General features: G+C 39.0%; 1 protein-coding gene across 4 annotated transcripts; it reads left to right on the top strand.

Moving 5' to 3' along the window:
* The first annotated feature begins 864 nt into the window (after positions 1-864).
* FAM149A (family with sequence similarity 149 member A) lies at positions 865-27,602 on the top strand. Of its 4 annotated transcripts, none has more exons than XM_030491846.1 (14): positions 865-1,244; positions 14,837-14,947; positions 15,738-15,870; positions 17,064-17,206; positions 18,471-18,596; positions 18,749-18,925; positions 20,425-20,615; positions 22,055-22,209; positions 23,095-23,195; positions 23,413-23,640; positions 23,964-24,084; positions 24,866-24,994; positions 25,373-25,451; positions 26,250-27,602. In XM_030491846.1, the coding sequence occupies exons 1-14, from the start codon at positions 931-933 to the stop codon at positions 26,321-26,323; spliced, it is 2,082 nt and encodes a 693-aa protein (XP_030347706.1). In that variant the 5' UTR covers positions 865-930; the 3' UTR covers positions 26,324-27,602. The 4 variants fall into 4 exon arrangements, with proteins under 4 accessions (XP_030347706.1, XP_030347707.1, XP_030347708.1 ...); XM_030491848.1 differs by lacking the exon at positions 865-1,244 and adding an exon at positions 12,711-12,827; XM_030491849.1 differs by lacking the exon at positions 865-1,244 and adding an exon at positions 12,724-12,827 and having other exon boundaries at positions 14,840-14,947.

Raw genomic sequence — 27,602 nt, 5'->3', positions numbered from 1 at the left:
CTACTTGATGTCATGTGTGCTCTGCTCTGCCAGCTCATTGCACAACTTGATGTGCTAGGAAGACAAGGCAGGGATAAAATTTCCAGCTTTATATCCTTGGTTGTTGTCTACAGCTGGTTACTTCATGTATGTTCCTTGGCTTGTACATATAAACTTCAACCTCTGCCGTTCTTTTGGGTGCTGCCAAGGGCCACACTGCCTGCCACATTCTGAGCTCACACAACATTTGCCCTGTCCATAATACCAGCAATTACAGCGTCCCCACACTCCTGCTGGTGTGGTTACAGTTCTCTCCATCCACCCAGACCACCCTATGTTGCAAAGCTAGGACAGTGTTTGACCCAGCCCTGACTCGTGTGCCTCCAGGGGTCCGGCTTGTGCCAGTGAAGTTGTATTTGTACCAAAAGAGTGAAAGGGCTTTGGTCCTGACATCCTTTCCTGCTCTCCAAGCTGCCTGGGGTTGTCATTACTATCTTTTTGTACGTAGGCTGCTGTTCCTCCGCAGCTTCCTTCTGCAGCTGCCTAACACGGCGTGAAGAGGTGTGCTGGATTGGGTCCATCTGGGTTCCCATTACTGTTAAACTCTTTCTGCACATGAATGCGTGAAGGCTGTGAAGCAGGGCCCTGTGACCCTGGCAGACGGAGTTTGTTTCTGCCCCTTACTATCAGGTAGAATGTTAAAGAAAGGGAAAACGCCACACTTTATTCCGTTCACTCACAGGCTGCAACAGGTTACTGCCCCGCGCTTCCACACGACTCAAGTGCGGAGGCTACTGGCGGCTCACACGGCTGCTGCATGGGCGGTGCACCGAGGGCCGTGCGTGCCTCGGCGGGGTTTGTTTAGCCTAGCAACGCCTGCCGGGAGGGCCGGCGCCCGCCCCACCCGCGCCTGCGGCGGCGGGAAGGGGCTCCCGCGCGCCCGCCCGGGACATGAAAGTGGCGGCGTTGGAGCTGGGCGCTCTGCTCACCAAGCTGCGCCGCGCCCCCGCCGCGCCCGGGACTCGCGCCCCGCCGGGCCCTGGTCCGCGCCCCCCGTCCGGCGGCTGCGCTCCGAGCAGGGCAGTGCCGTCGGGGGGAGCGGACGGCCGCCCTCTGCGCCCGGCCCCTGCCGCGGCGGACAAGGAGCCCGGGGGGCGGGCGGGCGCCAAGGCCCTGCTCATCACCCTGCCCGACATCGGCGAGGAGGCGGCGGTGGACGAAGAGAGCGACGGCCGGGAGACGGCCGGCAGCCCGCAGCGCCCTGCGTGAGTGCGCGGCTCCTGAAACCTGGGGAGGGGGATGTGGTGTGTGTGTGCGCGCGCGCCTCTCCCGTGGGGTTCCACCCAGTCTTTTCTGCCTCTGCGCGTCCTGAGAGGTACCGAACATTTCCCTACGCTGGAGTTTCCTTCCCTCAGGGCTATGCTGAAGGTAGGAAGGAGAACCTCCAAGAGCAAAGTGATGGATTGCACAGGGGTTGTTTTCGGTGCCTGGAAGAAGCAAAGAGCAGGAACGCGCTCAGGGTCGCGCTTGGAAGGCGGGCAGCGGTGTGCTGGGGGAATGGAGCTCAGAGGCCGGCCCCGCGGGGCGCAGCGCTTAGGGCATGCAGGAGAGGCCGGGCAAGGGGAGCGCAGCTGGTGCTGAGCTTCAGTAGAAACGATAAAGGTAGCGCATACAAGTGTGGGAGTTGTAGCAAAGTCTGTTCCGAGGCTGCAGCTGTGCATCAAAGCAAACACTTCAGTCACTGCCTTGTAAAAATAACGGGTGTGAAACTTTGGATGCCTCAGTGTTTAATCTTCAAGCTACACCTTGAAAACGTTAAGGCTTTGCTGAAGATAGAAGCAGCGTAGTAACTATGGGTGCTGTAGGATTCAGTTGGTGATATTTTGCTAAAGCAAAGGTATAGTAAAGCAGAAGAGTTTATTAGAGTGAGCTAATATTTGTATTACTGTATTGGTGTAGTGTTTTGTACTCTTACAAAATAAGGTTACTATGTTACATGAACATCTAATTGCTGCCTCTAGTACTGAATAATGCTTGTCTTTGATATTGCTGATAACCAGAAAAACATGAACTCTGTCAAGTGTTGATAGGAATGAATATATTTTGGGAAGTTAGGTTTTTAACTTTTCAGGACTGAAATCTCTTTAGTAACACTGTTAAACTCTCAGATGGATTTTATAATCTCTACTTTTAGTTTGGCTTCCATGTAGCATAACATTTAAATGATATTCCCCTGGCTTTCTGAGTCAGTCTCTTGCTCTTCCCTGTCAGAGAAATTGTGCTTATTCCCCAGCATCCACGGTCATTAGAATAGGTATGTTAGAAGGTAAGTGCCTATTTAGTCCTTTTAGAATCAGTTTATGGGCCTAGTGTCTGTGAATGTGGCTGATCTGTTTTTGAATGTGCTAGTAGTGTTTGCTTCTGTAAGCTTTAGTAGCAAGTGTCTTGAAAGTCACTGCCTGCTCTCTTTTGGAGGAAAAAAAGAAAAGTTATTGTATTTCTGTTTAAACCCACCTACCGTTTTCAAGGAGTACTTTACACTTCTGTCTCGGTATCCTTCCTGATGTGGACGAGTGTTTCGCTGGTAGCTTTGTTTGTATATTAAGTCCATGATGACTCCAGGGTTGCTCTCTGAACTGTAACTACTGGTCTCAATGTCAACATCATGTAAAGGTGCTTTAGATAGTTTTGTGGGTGTTTTTTCCTGGGTAACTATTGACAATACATATTTGTAAATATATACTTTTATCTAAATATCTACACATTTATTTTAGCAAATAGTAAATTAATTGAAATATTATAATTGCTAGATAACTAAGCTATGTAACGCTATGAAAATAATAGAAGTAGGAACACAAACACTCCCTGATGTACTACTTTTATTTCCCCCTACTCCCATCTAACGTCTTTGGTTTTGTTTCAGAATAAATTGTAAGCTCCTTCAGGCTTAAAAGACTTAAACTTTCTGTGCATTTGTGTAGAGTAGCCTTGATGGAATAAGGAGGTTAATGTGGTTTGAAGTGTATTGACAGAATTCGATTTAGGTGTTTGATGCTTCATATAAACAATACCAGAACGGAATTAGTATTGTTTGCCTATAATTTACCGCTAGTTGTTTCTTTTATTAGTACCAAAAATAAAGTCAAATATAATGCCATATGAGCTGGTATTCCTTTTGAAGTGCTGATGACTTTTATCATTAAAGAAAAAAAGAAGAGATTAATTCCTAGGGTAAACTAACTGGCTTTACTGGGATGAAGAATAAACTCTATATACATTAAAAATGGTTGTGTGCAGCAAAATGCTTATTTTGGCTTGCTATTAAAACACTTGTAACTGCTATCCTCGAATTATCCTTTAACTGTTATACTTTTGTATGCATGGTGGCATTTCAAATATTTTATTCATAGCACTTGAGCTTATTCTGGTGAGGTATTGTCTGTCTCAAAAAAAACCCCCAAACCAAACCAGAAAGATGTAGAAGGAATAAGATACATTACTTTGACAAGGAAATTCTACACCTCCACATTAGCATTTTTTAATTAGATGGTTTCACTTAAGCTTTTAGAAGAAGCATCTTAATTAAATATTGAAAACTTTAGTATTCCTTGCCTAGAGTTCAGATTTGAATTTGTGAGTTACAGAATATGATATTATGTTGTTGATAGTAACATGTAGGAGGCTTTTGCTAACTGTTGTGGTTTAAGACCAGCCAGTAACTCAGAACCACACACCAGCTAAGAAGGAGAAAAGTAACTGTTACAGCTGAACTCGGAGCACTTGCTGGAACAAAGTTCCTCTGTGACAAGTGTTATTGCTGTTTAAGATGTTTTAGGAGACGTTAGCAATAGCCAGTGTACTTCCACTCATAGCAATTTAACTAGGAGTAATTGGTTAAGAAAGGAAAGGCTCGGTTTTATATCCTAAAATTTTTATTTTTTCCTTTTAAATTCATTTTTTTTTTTTTTTTTTTTTTTTTAGGTGCTGGCAAGCAATCAAAATATACTGAAAGTGCCAAGTGGCGAAAATGTGACACTGGTTTCTTCTTATCTTTCCCACATACTCTCAATTTTCTGAGCTCTGCAACTACCAACAACTGGTCCTAGTACTGTGTAGGGCTAAGCTACAGCAGTACTTTGTAAGATTTCACATTTACAGTTTATTTACATAGTAATTTCATATCTGTCTAATCAAATTGAGGGAGTGGTAGTGAATAAATCTCTTCAAAAGGAGGAAAAAAATCCACATTTATTACTGCTTGAAAAAATGTATTATGCTATAGAAGATCATGGAATTCTTTGGGAGGATAGTAAGATCACTTATTCTACCCTTACCACAGTATACTGGGGACACCAAAATACATAGTTTCCTTTTGTAAGAAATATTACAATCCTAACATCTTACAATAACTGGAGGAGACAACAGCCCTTAGCAGATCTAAACGTACATTGGGCAAGGTCTAAGTTACGTTGTTTAGGGGTGGGTAATTGTAGGAATGAATTGCACTGCTCCCCATTTTCAGGATAGTTTTAACACATGGAAAATGTGGATTTGAACTTGGTATGAGATGTGTAGTTTTATCAGTGATGTAAAAATGTCACTGTTTTCTGTCAGCTTTTATTTCTTGGTAGTTCAAGTTTTGGCCTTCAAAATGATTAACTTTGAAAATATGGACATGAGTAACTTGATGAGCTGCAGAAGAGGATGGAAACTCGGATTCTCTGTCTCCTGTTTTAACCACTAAAAGCAATAGATCTCTTTCATGCTGTAATGCATACTAACCTAGATAGAGCATTATGGTGTTACTTAGCTGCTCATTTCCATTGTTGTACTGATCTAAAAGAGTAAATGTAGTAATGTGGTGCTTTGCCATGGCCTATTTTTTCATTGCAAATAAGCATAAAAGAGCTTAGAAGAGAATTTTAATTTGACATGGTACTTTGGAAGTCAGTAAAAAATATGAGATTATGTATGTTAAGGTTAACCAAGTTCTGTCTCAAATTATCAGCATGGCTGCCATAGCCTGTACTTGTTACTCACCAAAATGTGTCCCAGCTACCTAAGCAGTACAAAAGTAAAGCATAATGGGAACTGTTCTGCACCAAAACATAAATCCCCTGCATTGTTTATTATGGGTTATTATGCCACATGACATAAAGAACCCAACCTTTTATTTCTTGCTTTCTATTTTACAACGTATTTCTAGTGGCTTTTGTGTTCCCCCAATTGGTTTTGTCTCCTTTTCATGTTGCTCTCCCTCTTCCTCCTGCTCCTTGCCTTTCATAACACTTTCTGAATGAGTGATAGTTTTTGCAGCCTTACTCTTCCCTCTCCTGACTGATTGTGCTGAACTACTAATAGTCTTTAAAGTATGTCCTCCCTTGGCCTTGTAGATTCCCCTGGATTGATTGGTTACTGTATTTTTATTTGCTATCCAAAATCATCATCTCAGCAATCACCAGAGGTTTTAATGAATGTTTGACCCTTCAATTTTGCTTTTTAAAATTATGTTTCTGTAACCTGACATTAAAGTGTACATCATCCTGTACTTTTCTGGATTTTTTTTCTTCCTATGTTAAAAATAAATGCCTTTCTCTGTTGACCTGTGTATGGACACAGAGCTTAAATGCTGCTGTGTGTGTTTGTTCAGTTCATAGCTGCTAACGTGAGGTGAAAGTTCATTAGCTGCTGGGTGATGTAGTGGCATTGTGTCCCGGAGGCTTCAGCCAGCAAGTAATAGAGGATTAGCACGGTGACTCTATGGCTCTTCCTAATAGTCAGAAATTGGGAGTATGCATGAGGGAATTCTTGTGGATGTGTAGCAAGAGATTACCTAATTGAACACTGTCCATCATCAGTGTGTAATACCTCTGCTCTGGCTGATACATCTCTTTCAGCATATTTACATACCGAGCACTTGTGCTTTAAAATATGTGAAATGTGCTCTAATGCTTTCTGGTATGGAAGAAAACCATTGGAATAAGGACGTTCTGCTCTGGGAACTTACTGCAAGATTGATTAGTACTTGTGATAAGCTCTGGAAGAGATGTGTACAAAGTACTGGCAGCATTTCGGTTGTATCCTTATTTTGGTTGTTCATGGCTACAGAGTTGGAGGGAGAGGCTTCTCCCATGTAACATTTTGGCAGGGTATTGGAGTACTTGCTGATGTTTGATACTAAATGTTAATGGCAACCTAGCAGATGAAATAGAGTATCAAGAATTATCTGGTGGTTTAAGTCAACGTAAGTACAGTTCTGGTTGTGTAAAGAGCAGAGTAGATGCGGTGATTATCTTTTTAACATTATAAACTCAGTGTCTTGACCTCACTGCATAATTCTGTAAGGTGTTTAAAACTGAGACTATTGAACAATTTATTGCTTGAAATGAAAGTTGTTCATATTGTAAGCAGACAGATAGATTATGTTACTTTGTGGCAGGTGTAGTGATCTTTAAAGATCAAGAAATCTGGAAATTTCAACAGAAAGGGCATTTTTTTTTATGAAAGGCAAAGCAAGCCTGAAATAGTTTGGGGTTTTTTTTTGTTTGTTTTTGTTTGGGGTTTTTTTTTTTTTTGTGGGGGTTTTTATTTTTGTTTGTTTGTTTTTGTTTTTGTTGGTGGGTTTTTTTTTTAGTGGGTTTTTTGTTTTTTTTTTTTGTTTTGGGTGTGTTTTTTGGGTGTTTTTTTGTTTTTCCCCAGTAGTGCCTTTCTTCCAATCCAACACCATGGAAATCATGCTATAGCAAGGGTAGAGAAGAAGTTTCATGTCCTCAGGTTACAGAAGCTTTATAGACATGAGCTTGACATCTCCAGCCAGGTGTGCCTGTGGTCCCAGAGGAAGGAGAAAGTTACTTAGTCTACCTGAGCATATACAGACTAAGGTCTCCCCACACTTGTATTGCTTCACTCTGTACTGTAGAGCTGTTGCCATACAACGTTTCAAAGACTTTTTTTTTTTTTTTAAATTCAATGTTCAAAGAGAAAAAAGTTTTGTTTCTGTTCTGAATTATTTATTATATGTCCAATTTTTTTCAGAGGTTAATGAACAGAATAGAAAAAATGTTCTGATCTCTGATGTTATGCTGTTGAAAGAAATCTGTTATAAAAAGGTATTAACTGAGTTTCCAAAGGTACATCAGTAACAAGATTATACAGGGAAAGTCTTGTGGACCACTTCCAAGTGTTTTGTTAGGGTACTACTCCCTCCCTGTGTGTTCAGATACTTGATCTTACAGCAGCAAATACCTCCTATCAGATCCAAAGAAATAAAACACCTTCTCTAAGACACTAATTAGCATTCTTTATTATTGCAGTTAATTAAGATGATAGTATTTTTCTTAAAGTTAATTAATAATTTATATTAAAAAGTCAGATTTAAATAAATTCTATAAATAGAAGAGGTACTTAACATGCATATATCTTGCACTCAGAGATTGTTTCTATTTCCTAAAACCAAGTATTGTGTTTACATTTTCACAGTGAACCAAAATTAGAAATCGATTTAAAAACACAATACATAGTACTGAGCAAGCTTATAGCACCTTAAAGGCTTTATAATTTTGAAACGCATTCAAAATTTGCAGAAGAATAAAATGACTATATACGAATAAGCCTATCTTTAGAACAGTTTGTTGTTACTCTGCCTTGTAAAGAAAGTAGCAGAACTCAACACAGATCATGGTTGCAAAAGCCTGACATCTGTTTCAGGATTCAATAGGAAAATGCCTAATAGTAAGCATTCTACTTTAGTGTATGTAGTACAAATATCCACCTAAAATGCTGTGTTGTATGTACACATTTATGTTATTGTATTAAAAATAGAGGCCTGTTTTTCCCTTATTCCACTTTTTCTTTTTCTTTTTTTTTTTTTTTTTTTTTTTGTCTAGCCATTATGCAATTGTTCCCCAAAACTAAGATATAAGATCAAATCGTAGTCATCCTTTAGGCCATTTGCCTACCATAGTCACTGCAGTGTTACCATGAGATAATGAGGATGTCTATTGATCAGCTGCATTGCACTGATGAGTGACCATATTCCTTCGGCAAAGTCTTTCAAGACTACCTCCCCTCTGGAGCTGAAGGAAGTGTGTTCCAAAGCTGTCTTCCTTTTGAACCGAGTGCAGCTTTTATGATTATTTAGGAAGATGTTTAGCTACATGTGAAGAAATTTACATTGTGGCAAATTATGTTAATTTGGTCAGATCAAAAAGACTGTCACCTCACTAATAACACTCAGTAACAGTTCAACTGTATGAATGCTCCCGGGTAGTCTAATCATCAAAGCATCAGTAAGCTGTATATAGCTTCAGAGATTCAGTGCCATTGCTGAAAAAGGGCCTAATCAGGTGGTATGATTAAATTCTAACAGTAGAAAAACTCTGTTAAAGATTCATATTTCAAGCTTCAGCTAAAGTCAGTACTTCATTGAACACTGACCAAGATGACTGAAAGCACCAAAATGGTTTTGACAATGCTTATTGATAGATAAGAGAAAAATGAAAATAATCTCTGGGGCTTGAGTGACACTTATCAACAAAGACATGTGCTGTCATTTTTTTGGGTGTATCTTTGCTAGCTATCAAGCCTCCAGTGTGTTCAGTAATAATAATGATAAAGCTTAGAAGGTAAATGTTTGCTATACCACCTTCCAAGGCAGATTCTTTTTATTTCCCGTCATTGAACCATGTCATTTCTAAGCAAACAGGCCAAACGGATATTATAGCTGTCTTAAAATAATTTTCTGTGGAAGGCTAATGAAAGATCTATTAAATTTCTCATGATTCTGCTTCATTTACTGTGCAGCTACTGGGGTTACCTCAGCTAAACTATTCCAGGGATGACTTTTCAAGATATGCCACAGCTGTCTTTGAGAAAGCTGAGGAATAGGGATTGTAAGACAGAACAGGCATTGTTGTCATCTACCTTGATCTCCTTTGTATTGCTGCAATAAGTAATTAAAGGCTGAGCCAAACTGGCTGCTTTAAACAGCTGTAAAAGTCACTGGATCTGTCTCATCTAAGGGCCAGACTGCTGAAGGAAGAATACAGTGCCGTTGTATTAATCACATCTAAGCATGCTCTGCTCTGAGCACTGTTGTTACAGCAGTGTCTTCAGGTGCACCTCCTCTAGGATCTGGCAGTGATGTTCAATGCTGTCTGTCATACTTGACAGTTTGTGGTCACTGAAGTTGTTACAAGAGGGTAAAAGTGCTCTTACCTTTTTCAAGACCCTCTGAGTCTGTTCAAAAAAATCTGTTTTGTCAAGCAATACAGGGAGTGTGTGCCATGGTTGACTGCAACCAAGTTGGACCTGACCTAGAGGGAATAAGATATGTGAATTTCCTATGAACTTTGTACTTTCTGTAGTATAAGTGTTCAACTACAATATGGCATTGCATGCATGGAATATTGTTCATCATTGGTACAGAAAGTAGTTATGTCATGTCTGCTCTTCCTTGCTCCACAGATGGAGCTGGGGGACATGTGGAAGGATTCTTTTGTGCAGTGGTGATAACTCTGTCATTTGTAATGGAGTTTGTACATTCTGGTCTGTGAACAAGATAGTGACAAGGAGTGGCCTATTTACGTTCATGAAAACACTCTTGAGAGATGAGCACTCTGTTGGGAGTAAACTTTACAGAGGAATACCAAGCAGGCTGGGTTTGTGGAGTAACAACTTCTGTTCATTGTATCACTTCAAAGAAGAATAAGAGATAGGCTCCCATGGTAATTGCCCCAAATTGATGTAAGAAAGGATGATATGATTTCAAAATCAATTTCTTCCCACAGAGGTGTACATTTATTGGTTTTGTAATTACATTTCAAATCAGGTGTGAAAATAATCTGCTACTGATGACATATGTCCTATCTCCCTTCAGAACTTTGACCTTGTGTACCACCTTCAAGTTCTGTCTTTAAAACCCCACTCCTTTTTCAATTGATCTCAAAACATTTCTCCTTCCATATTCATGATTTCTCTTGACTTTGTGTTCTCCTAAACCTGGAACTTCTCTCTTAAATTGCTGTTATGCCTTCATGTCAGGCCCTTCATGTGCGATGGGATATGTTTTTCCTGAGATTTTCCTGTCTTGTAATCGGAAGGGAAACCTGAAGCTCTAATAATTTTTATTTTTTTTTAAGCTTTTTGTCCATACAGACTCACTTTTCCTTCTTGTTTAGTCTACGTTTTCTTGGACCTGATGCCCTCTTCTTCTCTTCTTAATGTAGAACAAAAGACTCTTACCCCTGCACAGCATTCTGAGGTTGATGGTATAAACAATTCTGTAGCACAGTTTGAGCTTTGACTTTTAAATGCAACTATGAAACCTCTATGCTTAGTTGGCTTATTATGTTTATCCCTTTTTGATCTAAGCAACTAGACAAATTTTGTGCGTTGCTTGAGGAAAGAGGGGGGAAAAGAAAAATTATTTTTTTTTTGCAATAAATATTTAAATGTAACATGGACCAAATTTTAGACTTTTACTGTCCACAAGGCTCTACTTCCCTCATGCCCCTTCACAATAAACAAATACAAAGCAAAGATCTTAAAATTCAACTGAAGAGACATGCTGATTCATATGCTCAGGCCTTCTCCCCGTTTTGTGTTCTTATTTTGCTCTGTTTCAGTCTATTTTCACATCATTCAAACTCATGAGCAGCCTTATATTTTCCTTTAGTTTGACACATTGTTTCATTTGATACATTTGTTTTGAGGCTATTATTTTCTGTTTCAAAAGGAGATATAATGCTTTGGAGCAGTATGAAATAAACAGCATGCCCAACAGTTTGACTGAGGTTTATTCGGCCTACTATAGCATTATTTTTGTGCATTGACTCCATGCTGTGAATGTTGCTTTTAAAGGAAACAAATTACATACAGTAGAACCAGTTTAAACACACTATTATATAATATGCCTATTTATTGATAAACTGTTATTGGAAATGGCTGTCCCACAGGCTTTTGGGCTTTAGGAAAAGGACAGGGTGTCATTTTTCTTTTCGTTCCGTTTGTCCGCACTGTGAATGCGTTTGGTCGTAGACTTACCAAGATGGTGAAGAGGGCTTTAAACTAAAGTTGCTGGGGGAGGGTAACCTCAATTCACCCTACTCCCACCAGCTTGTGGCCAGTGAGAGGTGCCCAGAGCCTCTGGAGAGGATCACAGATCAGCAGGAGGGCACCTGAAGAGCAGCACAAAGGAATTCTGGCCATTCCAGCCAGTAAGTTGGCTTCATTGGGGGCCCAATTTAAATGTGTCTGTGCAAACTCACGTAGCATGGCTCCTCAACAAGAGGAATCAGACATGCATATGCCTGCAGGGCTGCGATCTCAGTGGCACCACAGAGACCTGGTGGTATGTTTCCTGTGACTGGACTGTTGGAATGGAAGGATACAGGCTCTTCATGAAGGACAGGCAGGGTGGATGAGGAGGGGGTGTTTCCCTCAATGTCGATGACCAGCTGGAGTACCTGGAACTCTGCCTGAGGATGGATGAGGAGCCAACCGGGAGCTTACGGGTCAGGATTAAAGGGAGGGCAGAGACAGGTGACATTATAGTGGGGATATGCTACAGACCACGAAGACCGAGTGGATGACGCCCTCTGTAGACAGATAGGTGCAGCCTTGCATTCACAAGCCCTGGTCCTCGTGGGGGACTTCAACCACCCTGATAACTGTTAGAAGGACAGCACAGCAGGGCATAAGCTATCCAGGAGGTTCCACAAACATATATATATATGTACAGTGATTTAGAAGCTAGAACGTGTTTTCTTAACCTGGACATGCTGTTCTAGATCTTCAGCTGCTTGTTGGATATGTGTATATTGACAAGGAACTATGCTTTTTTTCTGCGTGTGTATGGGATGTCAGGCAAACACTCTTATAGAAGAAAGATTGCAAAGGACAGACAGTTGTTACAACATGTGTAAAAAATAAAATCTTTCTTGATGTTTGACTGGACCACAAGAATGTGGATTTTCTTTTTTTTTTTTAAGCTATGTTTGGTGACAATTCTTTAAATGTCAGAGGAAAAATGCATAGTCATTTTCCATATACCTTTCTTAGTGAGTAGTATTTTGTTTGGTTATGAAACTTTAAATATAATTTGAATGTTGTTGGTTGTTTTCCTGTAATGAGAAGTTTCATACGCTGTATTTTTTTTTCAATCTTAATTTTCATCATTTCTAATGTCGCCTTTCTTCTTTCCGTGTAAGAATACTTTTATTTTCTTCTTGCTTATGAGCAGATGTACTTCCTCCTCTGCGAGAGGCTATTGGCAAAATATGTAGACATCAGGATTTGTGTACTAGAGCTAGAGATGAATGGTCCAGTGTAAATCTGCAGCTGACAGCCTGTGCTTTGCCCTGTCACCCGTGCTCCGGGAGATCAATGTTTGCACAGGGATAGTTCGGAGGAGAACTTAATTAACAGTGGAAATTCTTTATTCACTTGTCCAGCACTGTATAACTTTATCATCGATGAAGGCGAGGGAAACCCACTCTGGGCAGAAAGATCCTAAACTGAGCCTTTTTTGGCTGCGTATTCGGAGGCGAGCGGTGGGGAAGATGTGCACCTCTTCCGTTCAGGCTGAGGCTTAATTTTAGGGGGCACCCTTTCGTGGTGTCGGCAGCCCTGGGCGGGTGGGGGGGTGCCCCGCTGCAGAGCCGCCCCCGCGCGGTGGGGCCAAGGCCGGGCGGTGCTGGGCCGCCTCCTCGCCGAGCCGCCGGGGCGGGACGAGGGGCCGCCCGGAGATCCCACCGCGCCGTCCCCGGGCCCCCCTCGTCCCCGATGCGCCGGCCGCGGGGCGCCGGCCCTCCGGGCTGCGGCAGCGGCCGGGGGCTCCTCGTCGTGGGGTGAGTGCGGGCGACGGGGCTGGCGAGGCGGCGTGCCGTGGGGAGGTGGCCGGGCCCGGCTCGCCGGCCCTCCCGGGGCGGCTGGAGCACGGTGCGGGTATGGGGTGACAACGTAATTATTTGTACCGTCATCATTTGGTGCCTGCAATGGGAGAGACGTCGCTTAGGGCTGCCGTCCCTGGCCTTTGTTTCCCAGCGCTGGGGAAGCATGCTGTGGATGTGCTGGGAGGGGTTTTCCCGTTCGTTTTATTTCACTGCGGTTGTTTCCTGGCTCAGCTTCTCATAGCATGTGGTCCGAGGAGTCAGGGGGAGTAGTACCACAGCATGCAGGGGAACCATGTGGCAGTTTTCTCCATCTCATGTCATGTATTGTGCCATTAGGTATAATGCACGTGCTTTGTTTCACAGAGGAAGTCTATGAATTTATTTTTTTTTCTTCCATGTTTGTAGTTTCAGATTTCCTTCAAAGGCACAAAACCCCCCACTCAGCATGTTTTGAGAAATCAGAAAGCCTTATAGATACAGGAGATCCAATCAGTGTAGTTAGGTTGGGCTGCTAAAGTCTGTCAAGTAAATGAAGAGCTGGAATACAAAAAGAAAAGGTTCTTGCACAGGCAAATAACTACAGTGCTGACAATGGCCAAAACCAGATGCCTAGGGAATAGGGAGGAAATTTAGAGCAAACACGTAGAGATACTTTCTACTGCCGTTGTACCAGCCTCTAAGAATTTGCAATTCAAGGTCTTCGCTGATGAGAAGTGGTAATGCAGTCCATTTAAGTGGGGAGTTAGATTTGACATATGTATATATGTATTCTGTGTAAAGGCAAGATAAATATCAGAAGGAATAGGAAGAAAACAGAGCAATCCTAAGTGTTGCAGAGCCAATCTACATTTCTTGGCTAAAAAAATCAGGAAAACTCTTGAACTGTGAGCTGTTTCCTTACAGTTACTCATTCACAAATGTACTTTGATGCAGTCATGCTGCTAGTCACGGTTATGACCTGAGGATTTTATGGGGTAAAAATAGGAACTTCCACAGATGAAGTGATCTGTTGCTGTAAAAGTGTTTCTGAGCAACGCTTTTACACTCTATTTGACAGTATATATTCTGAAGAGGTGGGTTTAACACGTTAATGACAGAATTTAGTGGGATGGTAGATATGTGTGATTATAAACAGTTTCCATTAAAAAAAAAAAAAAGTTCCTTTATTAAAAAGTATTCTTTTTAGGCTAGTAGTAAAAGTGCAGGCATTCCTGAGCCTTACTGTATCTTAATATTCATCCATGTGGTTTGTAAGAGATGGTTTTAAAGTTTGAGCATGTGTTCAGGTATTTGGAGAAATAATAAAGAAAAGTTCTAGTGTTCCTTATGCTGGAAAGGCATAATACTAGAAAGTTTGTGGCTTGGTTTTTAAGACCAAGTGTTAAGGAGTCTTTGGTACTGGAGAAACGGATGCTTTGTGGCCTGTAAACATATTGAGACTATGCTCATGTTTCCTGATGTACTAGTAGCTTGGTTCACTTGAAACAGCCAAGCTGAGAGTTCATAGTTTTAGTAAAGACCACTGTCTGCTCAGCACCGTATCTGAAACTACTTTTTGTGTAAAGAGGCATGTGAGAAAGCGGACTCTGTGTTAATGATTGAACAGAAACACATACCTAAATAACTAACTGCTGTATGGACAATTGCTGGGTTTTGCCTTTGCTCTCTTCCTGCAATAGTGAGGTGCTGCTGTGCTTGTGTGTGCTTCAGGCAAATTTTAAACCACGGAATTGAAGGAGAATGCTTGTGGAGTAAAATAAGTTTCAAATATATATCTTTTTCCCCAAAAATACTTCTGTAAATCGGGTAAATAAAAACTATTTTAAAACAAGGTAGTGTGTTTCAAGCAAATATTTATGTTGATGGACAGGATAGAAAAATTCAACAGTTGTCATTTTTTCTCCACTGGAGGTGTGAGTTAACCTTATTTAATATTATGGAATGATGTGTTTCTGTGTTTACAGTAGGGGACTGTCCAGAAGTTCCACAAATCAGTGTCTTTCTGGAAAAAGTGGAGAGTCTCTTCCAGCAGTTTTTGCGAGAAATGTGCAGGAAGCCATCAACAATTATACTTGGTATGCATTCACTTCTGAAATAGTACTTCCCTAAAGGACTCTTGGCTTAAATAGTTATTTCAAGATTGGTATTCATTTTCACTAGCTAATCATTCTTATGGGTAACAACTACTGTAGGATGTGATGCAGGTTGACCAAACCCATTGTTTAGAGGGTTTGAATTTTACTCCTTATTTGTTTTAGGGATTTGTGTACTTTTAGAGCATAGTAAAGGGCACTGATTAAGCCTGGAAGAGAAGCTGGACTGCATGATTCAATGCAAATCATGCTCACCAGTGTTGCATGTTAACTTTCAAGAAGTTTTATTCCAGTTGGCACCGGTTAGGATTTGCCTGGCCGGCGCATTTGACCACCCTTGCTTTCACTGCATCCCAGGATTGGTGGTAGCTGGCAGGGACCAGCTAGAGCTTTCTGAGAGCTTGAATCCTGGAGCACAAGGCTTAAAGTGCACCAGGTCTAACAGCATAAAAGACATTGCGTATGTATATATAACTCAATCCTCACTGAAACATTTGTAGAGACGTGTTCAGTTTTGTAAAATTTTCTTGTGATAGCTTCTAATGGAGTTAAAGAAGGCTTATGTTATCTTTAACCTGTGGTTTTTCATGTGCCCATTAGCTGAACTAGGCAGTTGGGACTGGATGATCTTTAAGGTCCCTTCCAACCCAAAGCATTCTGTGATTCTATGAATATGTGTCACTGTCTATTTATGTGATCGGTTGCATTATTTTCAAAAAATTTATATTGAAAACCATTGTGTTCTTCATTTTAATTTGTTGTCTTGTCACAGTGAAACACTTTCATCAATTACATCTAGTGGTTGTACAACACCCACAGAGCTGAATAATTCTTGGTCTGGAATAAAGAGCTATGCTACTGCTTTGTCTACTGAAAGAAGTTCAGCTTACTCCTGGAGGGATGATGTACGTTACAGAAACTTTTACAATACTCTTTCTGTAAATATTGTAGAAAAGATCAATTTTTTTACAGAAAATGGACATGCAGCACCTCTCTTTTAGAAGTTAACCATTTTCAGTCATAATAGCCTTGTGATTAAGTGTGTTAATTGAATATTGTTAAAAAAATAGTTTTATTTGCATGTTGGTATCTGTGCAGCTGTTGTGTAACAAAGGAAAATGGAATAAAAATATAAACCGATGAAATCTGAGGAAAACAAAATTGTCTTACCAAAGAAGGTAGGCTTAAGTTTCTGAATCCAATAAAGTGATAAAATACAGCGTTTTCAAATACTGTATAATGGTGGCAATGTCTAAATTGAATTATTCTCGGTGGTTTGAGTCATAAAGTACATTCATGAACATGAATGTAAACGTCCTAGTCTCAGTATGTATTTAGCTCTTACCTAAGCTCAGTTCTTTTTCACAGAGGATGCAGAAACAGGTTAAACCTTTTATGGAGGCTGACCTCTGAGGCATACCTGGTTCAGGCAGGCAATGTTCAATAAATCCAAAAGCATTGCAGTTGCTGCCACTTTCATTTTAAAAAGCCATCCATGGCTGGTAGTGGTAGTTTTGCCATACCTTTTGCATAACCTTTAGTGCACTGACCCCATCTGTCCCTGACAGCCCTCGGGGAGAGAGTTATTTTCCTCTTCCTTTTTGGTGTGATCCCTTCTGTAGCCTGAAGTGGTGGGGACGCTCAGCTGAAAGGAAATAAATATGATTTGGGCCCTGAGTATTACCACTTTTTTTTTAGCGTATCAAAGTATCTAAGTGGCAAACATAGTTCTGAACAGTGTCCCAGCTGAGGAACCTTCAGCTAAATGCTTGGGTCCTTAGAATTGGATAAAGTGTGGTGCTTCTCTGCTTTTTTCATATGCCACTGCACTTGCCTATTTCTGGTTGCACTGAGTTATAGCTTCAGTGAGGAGGTGTGGAAGTCCATTTTTCCACTGATGGCTTTTGCCAGCCACAAGCCAGCTATGTGGAGTTTTTTTGTTCGCACTGTGGTATATAATGTGTCCGAAGTAGGTAGTCTGAAGATCTATTCTGAGATGCTCAGCCAAATCACTCCAGGTTGTCTGTTCTTTAAATATTGTGGGTTTTTTTAGTAAATATGCATATTTACTAACAACTATTAATTTTATAATATGTAGGAATTTGATAAAGCCAACACACAGAGAGTGCATCAGTTGTTTTGGGAGATTGATGAAATGCTGTTTGAAGGAAAAGTGACCTCCCAAACTGAGAGCCTGCAGGCAGAATGTGCAGACTGGGTTGAACAATTTCCTCATCTAAGGTAATGAAGTTTTTTACTGGTACTAGTTTTAACCAGTTATCACTCTAATTTGAATTTTTGGGGTACCCTTTTATGAATTGCTCTTGAGATATGGCATCAGTAACACTTCTGCATTCAAGTCTGGATGTCTGAGCTATGCCATAGTTACACAGTGTGGGTGGTGGTGCACTAGCAGCTAATGATCTATTTTTTGTTTAGTACAATAATTGCAGAAAAAGATACTTCAACAGGATGTAATGAGAAAATAGTAATGCACTATTTTCATAACGACTTTTTCTAAATAAAGAATACATCTTGTAAAAAAAAAAAAAAAACCCAAAAAAAACTACTGCTTGTTTTTACTGTAAGTGAATACATACTGTGAATTTCCAAGAAATTCAGTATGAATTCTGTTACTAATTGTTCTAAAAAGAAATGAAAAACGAAGGTGACCACATGCTTCACATATGCTGCACAGCTGTAATGTCTTCCTAGGCGGTGTAAATCAATGTAAAACAAAGTGTGATATTAACCCGGCAGTAACTAGTTGAACAGATACAAGGACACATACATGATTAATGACAATTGTTTTGCATAGATGTGCAGCCTGATGACTGCTTCATGTAGCATAGGGGGCAGAAGTGAATGTTGCACTGCATCGTACTGTCCTGCCTTCATAAATGATGTCATGTCATTCTTTGAGATGTGGTGACTCTAAGCTGTTCTAAACATAGGTCTGCATGTGTCTATCAGTAGTTTAACACCATTAGAAAGAACACTGTCAGTAGCTATGGGATGCTTTTAGATAATTTTCAGAGGCTTGTTACTAGCAAATATAAACTAAAATTGACCAACGAAGTTTGTCACACTTTGTCGAGGACAAGAAAGAATTGATAAACCTGAGGCAATCTTCACTAGCATTAAGCCATATTTTGCTTAGTGCTTTGCCTTGTTTAGATACTGTAAAAATTAATAGAACATGCATAAAATGGAAACAGGTTTTTGTGCTGTGTAGTTCAAAATACTAAGTCATTTCACTGTATTTTTAGAGTATTTTCACTAAGTGGAATTTCTAAGTGATTCCCTATACTTACAATTTTCTGATTCAAATCTAAAGTCCAAGAGGTTGAGAATGAACTGAAGAAATCTGGGAGACCTGTGTCATTTGGTACTAAGGGATGTAAAAGGGGAATTGGCTACTGTTCGCAGGTATTTGTATTCTTGATATTTTTATATGGAATGAATTTTCATCGAGGATATCACTTGCTTTCTCCTTTGTATTTAGGGTTCTAGGAAAGCAGCTCCTGCTGCCGAAGGATGAAGGCTTTCAGCATTTTCAGAGCAGAAGTGATGCCTGTGTGGATGTTAAGTGCTTACCTGACCTTCATGAACGTACTTATAACATAAAGGAGTATGTCCATTTTTTAAAGTCTTTTTGGTTTTCCCTCTTCAGAAATATGTACATATATCACTTTTGTATTACTGAAACTTTGCAGTATAACTAAAAATGCACTTTCTTTTTTCTTTGAATGTTTAATTTTTATTTTGTTGATATTTTTTCAGGCTCTGTGTTTCAGGTTCTAAACTGATCCCAACAGAATCTCCAATACAGAAATTACCGGGTTCAAGTTCCACTGGGATTTCTGCCTCTAACTCAAACATGTATTCATTCCTGGAAGAAGAAATCTATGATGTGGATGGAAAAATAGAAGAATATCTTGCCTTTGACAACAAGGAGCTGTAAATAACAGATACATATATTTTTGAAGAATATAATGAAAAACTTATCAGTGAACCCAGTCAGTTTTCATAAGCTATGTTTCTCCTCTGTAAGATACAGTTCCTTCTGTCCCTGTGTTTGGTAGCACAGTGGTCAGAGCACTCACTGGGCATGAGGAAGATTAGGTATGTTGTCTTTCTAGTGGTTCAAAACTCACATCTCCCATATAAGAGGAATGTGTCTTGACCACTAGTTGTTTTGAGATGCTCTGTGCATGGAGATTCATAAAATGACTATTTGAGTTTAAGATGGAGAGTAGAATGAAGGAATCCATTCCCCTCAAGTGAATGCCTTGAGCATCAGTTTGTTTAGATTCATTACACTGTACATGCTTTCATTATCTGTCCTAATGAATATTAAATTCTTTCTGTGCAGCGTATAAGAGCTTTGTGAGGAGAGGTGCAGGATACAACCTGTGTTTAGATCATTCTTGTGGGTCACAGGAGTCATGGAACTGTCCTCTTCACAGTGCAATCTAATTTTCCTGCGAGCCATTGAACGTTCCAGCAAATAGGCTAATAGGTGGATGAAAGCCCATAATGTGCTGTTTTCTAAAAGGCGTTTATGAGGGAGAAACTTTGGTAGGACTTAGTAGGATACAAAGCAGAGCTTTTTGTGCTAAAAAACATGATTCTGAAAAACTGAGGAACCAGACTGAGATTCTTTTAGTCCTGTTTTTGAAAGAGAGGGCCTGGGTGGCTGCCTTTTTGGAAAGGATTTGGGTTTGGGTTTAAAAATCCTCAGGATCATCCTTGTAATCTCAAAAAAAAAAAAAAAAAAAAGAAAAATTCCATTTCCTTAGAAATAAGTAAAATGGCATTAAAAAAAGAAAAAGATTAAAGTTTTCTTCCTGAGAGGTGTATTAGAAGACCAAGTTAGGAAATGTTGCTACACTTTGCTTACCCAGGGAGGGAGGGAGGGGAAAAAATTAAAAACGTAACTGCCCACACAGTAGTGAGAGGGAAGGAGGTAAGCATAAGGCTGTGGGCTCTGCTATTCTTGGTAGTCCACAGATATCCTTTGAAGTTGTTAGTCTTTGATCAGTGGTGGAGCGTTGCAGATGTGTGCAGGTACACAGGATGAGATAAACAAAGAAATGTTCTATGTGATAGTCCTTCTGCCAACTGCAGCAGACTGTAGTTCCCCTAAGTTATGGTGAAAAGCATAGGATTTAGTCACAAATGACTAAGTGCCGAGTATAAAGCTGTTCCTTCTAGAGCTGCAGATCTCTTTGTTGTAATGTCCTGACTGAATTTTTTAATTTTTCACCTGTAAGCAAAGGAAAAATAAATCATTATATCTGTTCAATAGGTTCTGTTCCCATAGGTACTCTGTACATTTGAATTTGATTTTTTTGTTATCTACATCTGATTGACTCTTCTTCCATATATATGTTTCTATCCATTCAGCATATTAGAAGGAGGGAAAAAAATTAATTTGAATTTGCTTTCTTTATTAGTGATGATGAGAGTTGGGAACAAAAGAAAATGCATCTTGCTGAGAAGAGGAGTAAGCGTGGTATTCCTCCTGTTTCTCCCAATGCCTGTATCAAAGATGCTGTGGCTTCTGAAGTTTTTGATTGTATCTGGAGCAATATAATTGGAATATTGGAGGAACTGATTAAAAAAAATTGGGACACGAACATCACAGGTATTTGGTATTTTCAGATAAGTTACTTATTGAAACTAACTCAGAAAAGTGATTTGCTTTCTACCTCCCCCCCACCTCCCACCAGCCCTGTCATAAATAAAGCTTAGGAAATCTGGGTATTTTAAGATAACCGTGGTAGTAGTAGAGCACCATAAGATACATAATACCTTGCCATGGATGTGCACTCACACACACACACACTCACACACACACATGTATGCACCTAAAATATAAACATTCCTACTAATTTTCAGGGAGTTTTGTATGAGAGGTGTAAGAAAGGGAAGAATATTGACTGAAAGAGCTTAATTGCAGGAGAGCATGTTTAAAAATAAAATCTGAATTGCTGGCTCAGGATGCAAATTGATGCTGTTGGCAAGGGATCACGGATGATGTGATCTGAATCTGGAACATAGGAATCAAAGTATCCTAGTCCTCATTGTTTGAGCTCTGTTAATAAAAAGAACCCTTATGTAGTCAGATTGTTAAAGCAAGATAGACAGTCTTGCTGACAATGTGGAGTTTAATAAAAGATGAAGAAATGGTGGTGCATATAATTTTATACTTCATATTCTAACAGACTGTAGTGAGGAAAAGAAAAGGTAGGAAAATTAACTACAAGTGAAATTCTATTTAGTGTGCATGTGTTGTCTTTGGAAGCTGAGTGAAATTTCAGTTCTTCTTTCAGAGTATTTTAAAAGGACAGTAACAAGAATACCTAAGGGATGGTTTTGGAAATTACCTCAAATGTAAGTCTACAACAAAGTGAGAAATGGCAAAATTTCTCAGAATACTTGCAGTGTCAGAACTTAACATTTCAGGTGTTACTGAACTATCAAAGGGCTTTTCACACCACAGATGGATTGTTTAGCACAATCTTTAGAGAGGATACCTTAGCAGTATTATGATAGATGTGCTCTTTTATATTCATGAAGGACATAAACTTACGACAAATTGATAGCTAACCAAAGTATTTCATCAAGGAATGTGAAAGAATTTGGGTTTATAATAGGAATAAGATGGTAGTATATACTCATAATGAGACAGTGTGTAGCTGTTGTCAAACAAGGATTAGGATGAATAGGCTTTATATATATTTATACATATATATATATTCTGCTTAAAGAAAAAATAATCTTTGGGAATTTAAAAATAACATTCTGAGAGTCTTAGTAGTATTTTCTTAAACAGACACCCCCTTCCAACTCTATGTTTATAAACCATCTTGTTTGTCAGTGTCAGAGAAAGCGTAAACAAATGGAAATGCTTTCAGTAAAACATTATTTTTGTTAGGTTTTTAAATATCATGGAAACGTAAAGCTATATGAAAGTCTTTGTTTTCCATAACGTGTGATATTGTTTGAACCCAAGAAATGATGGCTTGTAAACATACCAAATACCTCTTATTCCTGCTCTTTTATTTTTTTGCTGTTGTGCAGAGTGTGACAAACAGGTGGAAAAATTGAAAGCTGTTACAGCAAAACTGACACATTTGCCAGTCATTCGTACTACAGCAGATGCTGGGAATGTTCCTCTTTCCAGAGGCTCTGAAGCACGAAGTGTATCCTTTGGATCTCATTTTGTTTCCTCACAGGTAAAAATAAAAGTAACTTTCCCTGTAATGGTGTTCTCTTTTCTGCTGACCTTGGGCAGTCCTGGCTGAAGATAGAAAAGGCACTTTTTTTTTCCTTTCCTTTTTGTGGTGTTTTTTTGTTTTTCGTTTTTTGTGTTTTTTTGTTTTTTTTTTTAAACCAGTTAGATACACTTAAAATAAGTAATCTCATTTAAAGTGTTCATTAAATGTGACTTTCTTGTTTACCGTCCTGTGTTCTTTGGTGGTTTATAAAGGTGCCATTTACCACTAACATATTGCTGAAGTTGGTTTGCAAAAACCCACTTGTTAGATTGTATTCTGTCCTTAGAAAATAATTCTGCATTTACTGTGGTCCAGTCATTGGTAGAATCAAGAGAACAAATCAGGCTCTTCCCTGGGCTGCGGGGATGTGAAGCTGCAACTTGAAATGCTTTACTCACAACACTGCGAGTTTCAGACTCTCTCATTCGTTTTTATTTCCTTTGCCTCTTGTAAAAGCGGACTCTGCAGTACATCCACCAGTGCACTGGCACTAGGCCTTACCTGTCTTTGTGGAAGCTCATGTATATAGTGGTAAAATGCCCTTTTTGTCCTACTTGCTGTCTCCTCCTTCTGTCCCCTGGCTCCTGTTTTGTACTTCATCTTCATCTGAAACTTACTTATATTGCAAATTGAATTGCAATTCAGTAACTAAATTACCCAAGTTCTGTTTGTAGGAATCTGTTTAAAATAAGCAAAACAATGTATTTGACCCATCTACTATTGAGAATTCTACAAAACCATCTTAACAGAAACTTTTCTAAAAACAAATATCTCCTAAATATGTGCTTTTAGAGGTCTTCCTTCAAAAAAGGTAGATTAATGCTTATTTGTTGCTTTTACAAGGTTCACCATTTCTCTAGCAACATTAGTGATCTGAATGGTGTGATGACAATTCAAGCAAAACCACTCCAACAGAGACATGTTGCCACAGTAGAAAAAATACAGTAGGTGTTGGTATTGACATTTTCAAAATGCGGCATAATTCATATTATGTAGAAGATGTTTTGCAGTTATGAAAAAGCATTCATCTCCTTTGTGTGTATCACTGACGCGATAATGATTTGTAAAGGTTGCGATGATACTCTGTTAAAAAAAAAATATATCTCTTTTTTTCCCCTTCATCCTCATTCCCTACCTCATTCTCCTTTCTTTTTTTCCTAGGAATGAGCAAGAAGACAAACAGCATAGCATTGTCTCCAGCGCTCCAAATTCAGTGCACACTAGATTGGGGAGAATTGTTCATAACAGTGTTCTCTCATCATCTCGGGTACTGCCTGCACCTTCTAGGAAGCTACCAAGCCATTGTAGGTTACCTTCTCTCACTTCTGACCAACTCTCCTCAAAAGCTCCTAATATATACAATGATGAAATCCTTAGGGGGACTAAATTGTGAGTTTTTTCATTTTATTCTTTGCTTTCTTCAGAACTTTACTGAAATTTCACCAGTGAAGGATTTTTGCAAAATACTTGAGAACTAACCTGAGATTTATTATTCATGCTAGAATTCAGAGAGAAAAAGAAATCAAGCAGAACAGTGTTTTTTGAGGAGAGGCATTTGTTTGATTATTTTTGTTTTGTTGCTATATCAAGTATTGTTACTTTATGTAGCTGAGCTCTATAAAGAAATGTACTGCTTAATAATTTCATATTACTTCAGTGAAGAAGTCTTTAATATGAATTATTCTGAAAGAGGAATCCTTAAAATTCTGTAGGGGTCCCAGCTTCGATCGTTTGTCTTCTGCTCGTGTGCCTATCACCCGGAACAAGTTACCACCAATAAACTCGGAGGCTGTTGAAAAATGTCTTTCAGTACCTCGACTGCAACAGAACTCGGTAAGTTGTGTTCATTTTTGTACTTCAAGCTATTTGGAAAAAAATTGCTCTGTATCACTGGTTGAAATGAGCAGTTTTACAGGTCATATTGGTTCATATTTAATACATGGACTTAACATGCTTATATGAGTTACATTGGGTTACTACTAGAATGCAAGCGAAGCCAGTTTAAAACCTCAGGTCACAAACACATCATGATGGAAAGACTTTTCTCTGACAACAGAAATATTTAAAAAAAAAAAAAAAAAGTGAAAAATCCAGATGCAAATAAGTACAAGGTTACTGTCTGGTTGTCTGGTTACCTCTTTTCAGTGTTTCATTCACTTAATGTTAGGTTATAAGAGGTAGAAAATTAAGCTGACTGAAGTAGAAAAGGATACCAACTGGAAAAAAAAAAATAAATCTGGTTGATACTTATTTTTGAAGGATAGGGAAATAATAAATTGGCATGCTGATATATAATAATAATTTTTTGAATTATTTTGAGTAATACTTTGAGACATGTGTAATATCTATTATTTTAATTAATATAAATCTTTGGGGATTATAAACTGGTATTAGGGAACACTCTCAAATCTGTTTGCAAAACATGAGTACCCTTAAATTACTTTAAATCAGTGCTTTCAGTTAGTGAAAACATATTTTTCTTTTCTCCTTCTTTTGTAGATTTGATTATTTTTTTTTTGTATTTATTTTTTTAATTTTGCTTGGCAACAGAAAAATTATTATTATAACCAATTCAATTGCTGCATTCTTTTAATGCTATTTTTAATTCTCTCAGCATCGAGGACGATATGCTCATAGCAGAGTGTCAAGTGCAGTGCCTAGCAGTACAGAGCAACAGCCACTCGGAGAAACAACTGTTGTTATTGATCAATTTTCAAGGCCCAACACAACTCATACATTCAGGGTATGTTACAATGCAAGTAGAGACATGTAAAAATGAAGAAGCTTACATTCATGCCCACTGTTGGTCTACGGAAGGTCTCATTTACTGGTTCTCTCCTAATTTTTGATGTAGAAGGATTCTTGCTGCTTGTAGAGAGGAGGACGTTAAAAGGCTTTGGGAGGGTGTGGAACCTTGAGAAGCAGGATTAGTGTATGAGGAAGAGATTTTTTCAAGTCTGATGCATCAAACTTCCTTTGAGGGTGTCTATGCACTAGAAGTGTGCAGTTTTACTACTGTTCGGAGCTATGCAGCTTGGTAGGACTCTGCTGGACTGGGTCATAAAAACTGAAATCAAAGTATTTCAGCAGATAAACATTAGTATGTCTTTCCTTTTTACAGACAGGCACACCTCAGAAGAGATCACTGACTCCCATGGATTTTGCTAACCACAGAGGGACGGGTCAAGGATTTTTAATAGGTAGGCAAAGTAAGAACCACTTGGAAGGTAAAAGGCCAGCAAAACCAATTAACCCATTGTGCAGTCAAGAAATGCTCAGGGAGAGCTTGGCAGGATCTTTTGAGTTTGGTTTTAAAGTTCCTTCTTATTTGTCTGAGGTAGCCCTACTCTGACTGCTTGGAATCCTGCAAATCTTTGTTTCATTGTTATGATGTGGAAGGAAAAGGATTCTCCCTCATCTGAGTGTGTGTATATATATATATTTAATTTTTTTTAAGATTTCAGCATATTTACAATTATGGGAAGAGTATGTGATACACAGGCTAGATGTTTTGCAGCTGCTAGAGTAGCAACTCAGATACATGTTTGAACTGTTTAATGATGTAAATTTTATTTTAGGCCCCATATAAATTCTCTGAGTCAACTTTTTTCTGTGGGATAAAATAAAATTGAAAGTTTGCGTTTTTATCAGAAGTAGAAAGCTCTCTTAAATAAATGAGAAAATAAGTACTGATTTGCAACTTCCATTTGTAACACCAAAAAAGAGAGCAGCCCTAGGTGGTTTATTTAGTTCCATTGTTACAGTAAAGCTGACTGTCAAGTTCCTGAGATATTTGAGTGCTTGTGTGTAGTTTTTATTTGTTTGGAAGTTCCTTGAGTTTAAATAATTATATGATTTGCATAATTATAGAAAATGTAAGAATAAGGGTGGGTTAGCAAACATTGATCTAAACAGGCTGATAGAAGTAACTCATACTTAATCTTGGAGCATCTTTCAGATTCTATGACAATTAATAAACAATATTTTATCTTTTCTAGGCTCTCAGCATTACTACAGATCCTTTCAGATAAATCCGCCAACCTCAAGAAAGAGATTTCAGATTGCTTCTTAACCCAGTTTAGGAAGAAACATAACCACTGAATGGAAAATTGAACTGTTTGCCAGCTAGTAGCTTGTGTAACAAAGAACATGTGTAGTGTGCTGGTTTCTGCTGAGCCTTGCAATCCTCAGGATGCCTGAATTGCCTTCTTTGAAAGTTGTCTGACCAGAGGTTAGATTAAAAATCAGAGCAAAATGAAATAAATGGTTGAGGTGTCTACACTGTTTGCAGCATCAAGATGCTGCTACTGCTACACTTCCTTCTCAGGCATTCCTCCTTTTTCTGTCCTTCCTTAGGGAATTGTTATTCTACCCATACAAGCAAATAAGTTATGTTCAGGCCATGAAGTCCTGTTCCCACTTTTTTCGTGTTTCGTCAGTGTTCAAGATGTTCTAGTCTATCCAAGCATCAGTCATACATAAAATTTATACTTTTAAATAGGAGTTTGTGGTATCTCATCTTTAACTTCCATTCTAACATTTCTCCATTTTTCAGTCTGTCTGATTACTGCAGTTGCTCTCTTGTAAACGTTGTCTATCCCAAATTTTTCTGCTTCCTTGAATTCTCTTGAGATGATATAATTCACTGCTTCTACTTATGCTGTTCTAATTGTCAGTAAGTGTAGGAACTGCTGGGATAAACTTTGTTTATAGGAAGTAATGTTTTCCCTGCTAGGCCGAACATGTTTGTAGATGCTGAGCAATTGAACCTGCATACTGACAAGTTGGTAAGACTGTTCCCACTTCTTGAGATTTCATATAAAATTCTGACTGTTACTGTGCAAATTAATCATATCTTGAAATATCCAAGCCTTCAAAGTTTCAACATGAAAATACGTACTTAACTGATGCAAGCATTATTTTATATCTCTTTATGTAGACCCAGATAGGAAGATCAAAGAGGATACTGGGATTGCATTCTGCCCAGAGATTACAGCCCTGATCAGGTCCCTGGCTAATAGTACTGAGTGTATTCGCAGTCAAGGATTCCTCTGTCCATCAGAGAGACAGCAGTTTAAGTAGATGTTTATAAGAGCTGTTGAAGGGAAAAGGGAGGAGAAGGAACAATTATTTGCCCAAATTGTGCAGTTAAGAACAGAATCATTTTCTTCTGCTTGGGAACTAATACCAGTTCTCCTCACTGCTCTTTATGAATGTTCAAGGATTGGTAATCCAAGGAAATGCGTTTGTAATGTATATTTTATATCTGTACTGTTAATCAGAGTTCTGGTTTTTGTAAATGGTCATCAAGTGCTGCATTCTTTTGAGTAAATGAAAGCATTTTAAAATTA

This window comes from Strigops habroptila, chromosome 7 (genome assembly GCF_004027225.2).
Source record: "Strigops habroptila isolate Jane chromosome 7, bStrHab1.2.pri, whole genome shotgun sequence".
In the NCBI taxonomy this organism is placed as follows: Eukaryota; Metazoa; Chordata; class Aves; order Psittaciformes; family Psittacidae; genus Strigops; species Strigops habroptila.
The sequence above is the reverse complement of the archived record's forward strand: the minus strand, read 5'-3'. Positions and strand labels throughout refer to the sequence as shown.

What these genes read in the sequence shown, in the direction of transcription:
- FAM149A (XM_030491846.1), top strand. Translation starts at nt 931, where the DNA reads ATGAAAGTGGCGGCGTTGGAGCTGGGCGCTCTGCTCACCAAGCTGCGC. An exon ending in CTCGACTGCAACAGAACTCG is followed by an intron (nt 24,085 to 24,865) that starts GTAAGTTGTGTT and finishes TAATTCTCTCAG; the next exon opens with CATCGAGGACGATATGCTCA. An exon ending in ACACAACTCATACATTCAGG is followed by an intron (nt 24,995 to 25,372) that starts GTATGTTACAAT and finishes TCCTTTTTACAG; the next exon opens with ACAGGCACACCTCAGAAGAG.